The sequence below is a fragment of the Sinocyclocheilus anshuiensis genome, unplaced genomic scaffold (assembly GCF_001515605.1).
Source record: "Sinocyclocheilus anshuiensis isolate Anshui unplaced genomic scaffold, SAMN03320099.WGS_v1.1 scaffold1426, whole genome shotgun sequence".
Lineage (NCBI taxonomy): Eukaryota > Metazoa > Chordata > Actinopteri > Cypriniformes > Cyprinidae > Sinocyclocheilus > Sinocyclocheilus anshuiensis.
In genome coordinates this window covers 403,113-405,084 of record NW_015557171.1, presented here as the reverse complement: position 1 = coordinate 405,084, position 1,972 = coordinate 403,113, and the positions used below count along the sequence as shown (strand labels likewise).

Genomic DNA, 1,972 nt, shown 5'->3' with positions numbered 1-1,972 from the left:
TTTGTAATATTTGTAATATACCAAACTTTTCTAAACAAAAAGTCTTTCTAGCAGCTGAAGCTCTGAGGTCTTTATACAGTCCAGAGACCCATGTGTCCTATCTGTCTTTAGTGAATGTCCTCAAATGTCTCATTTGACCCCTTTCTTTACTGTGTTCAGGTGGCGTTACATCTGCGGCCCATTCAGTCTCTGCCTGTGCACCAGAAACCGCTGGTCTTCGTCCTGAACTCCCCTCAGCCAGTCCTCTGGAAGCTTCGGACAGAGAAACTGGCCTCAGGAGTCAAACGCATCTTCCATGTGAGTCCGAGTTGCTTTATGGCTCTCAAACCATCTCTCTATCACATCCCTGTCTGTCTCCCCATCCTCCCCAGCACCGCTTCTGAGCCAACTCCATCCACATTTTCCCTGTAATGAATATTCAGATTCTCATATATTCCAAATCAACAAGCATCTTTAAACACACAATTCATTTACACTCTCTTTGGCTCGTCTTACCTTCCTCAAACAAGCTTCTCCACACTCCTGTCAGCAGAGGTCTTACCCGCTCAAAGATGCATTCAGGTGTGTGTACCCAGAGGAAATACAAACATGCTCACACACACGTAAACACACCCCATGCCAACACAACCATCTTTTAGACAGAGGCTTGTGTAATTGCATCTGGCACAGGCTCACAGGTTTATATTGACTGCTGTAGTCTGTGGATGTTCACCACGCTGCCTGACGGATGTTTGGTGGCGAGACGATGCCGAGGTTTATACTCTAGTTGTGGCTTCGCTCTGTTCCCCACTGCTTCACCCATCGCTTTCACCACAGAAACACTTGTTGCTCAGTGGGTGCTCTTTCGTAGTTTAATTCTTAGTAGTTTAGTTCTCAGCTATGCATCAACTTTGTGTCAAATGTTTATTCTAAGATAAAAAAAATGGAACAACTGTTGACATGAAGTGAAAGTGTTATTAATGAGTTATTTTATTAAGAGTAATTATTGTGAATAGTATGGCTTAGATTATTTAGTATAAGAAAAATAAGTAATATTCATGTTGAGATTTCTGACTTTGGATTGCATAATTTTGTATCTCTGGAAATGTAAAAGTCTCCTGAGATCTCTATTGAAACTCTAGAGGAGACGTGTGAAATGACCCGGCGCTGTTACTCTGGAAAACAATCTGAGCAGCAGGACAGCCTCATTTATGAAACACAAGCAGAGCAGATTTTTGTAAATTGTTTGTAAAACCATCAGCGCAGTTTTGGGGATAGATGTGTACCCTCAATAGCTATGTTTACATGTACACAAATAATCTGTTTATAATCGGATTGAAAAGCCTACATGTAAACACTCCAGATGATCTGTTTGAGCTTGATCCGAATGAAACTTGGTGGTAGACCAGAAATAATCTGATTAACAGGAAACTTGTAATTGCTTGAAATGGACAATTTTTGGATTTAAAAATACCTTAACAGATCATAAATGAAATAGGTGAACTATTTGGCTGATATTACAGGACTAAAAATAGTCAAAATCAGAGTACAGAATATTACCACCTTTTATATTAAAGGTGGGGTAAGCAATTTTTCAAAAACGCTTTAGAAAACTTGATTCAGGCCGACTAGCAAAACAAACTTGTAGCCAATCAGCAGTAAGGGGCGCGTCTACTCATGATGTGGAGGAGAGAGCGTTCAGTCCGAGCTGAGCGACAGAAAGATAGAGATGGCGGATAAAAAACAAAAGAGGAAAACGTCTGCGGAACAAAAGAAGGCTTACGATAAGGCAAGAAGTAGGACCTGTGTAAATATCGGATCAGCTTTCCAGCGCTGGAGAGAACTCAAGGAGCGGAAGGCCTGCGATCGGACGCCGAGGGTGCTTTGTTTCTTCTCGATAGGTGAGTTACACTGTGTCTGCGCCGCAACAGCTAAAGTCTGTCTAGTACACTGGACGCGACAAAGCGACCGTTGAAAATCATTTGAAATTTGT

At 41.7% G+C, this 1,972-nt stretch overlaps 1 protein-coding gene across 1 annotated transcript in view; it reads left to right on the top strand.

The window, feature by feature from the left end:
- The window catches only part of LOC107678350 (transforming growth factor beta receptor type 3-like), a 72,727-nt gene that overhangs the window by 3,941 nt on the left and 66,814 nt on the right, over positions 1-1,972 (top strand). Inside the window, exon 2 of the mRNA XM_016473571.1 lies at positions 160-297. Within this exon, the coding sequence (XP_016329057.1) occupies positions 160-297 (138 nt within the window). The remainder of the gene's footprint in view (positions 1-159; positions 298-1,972) is intronic.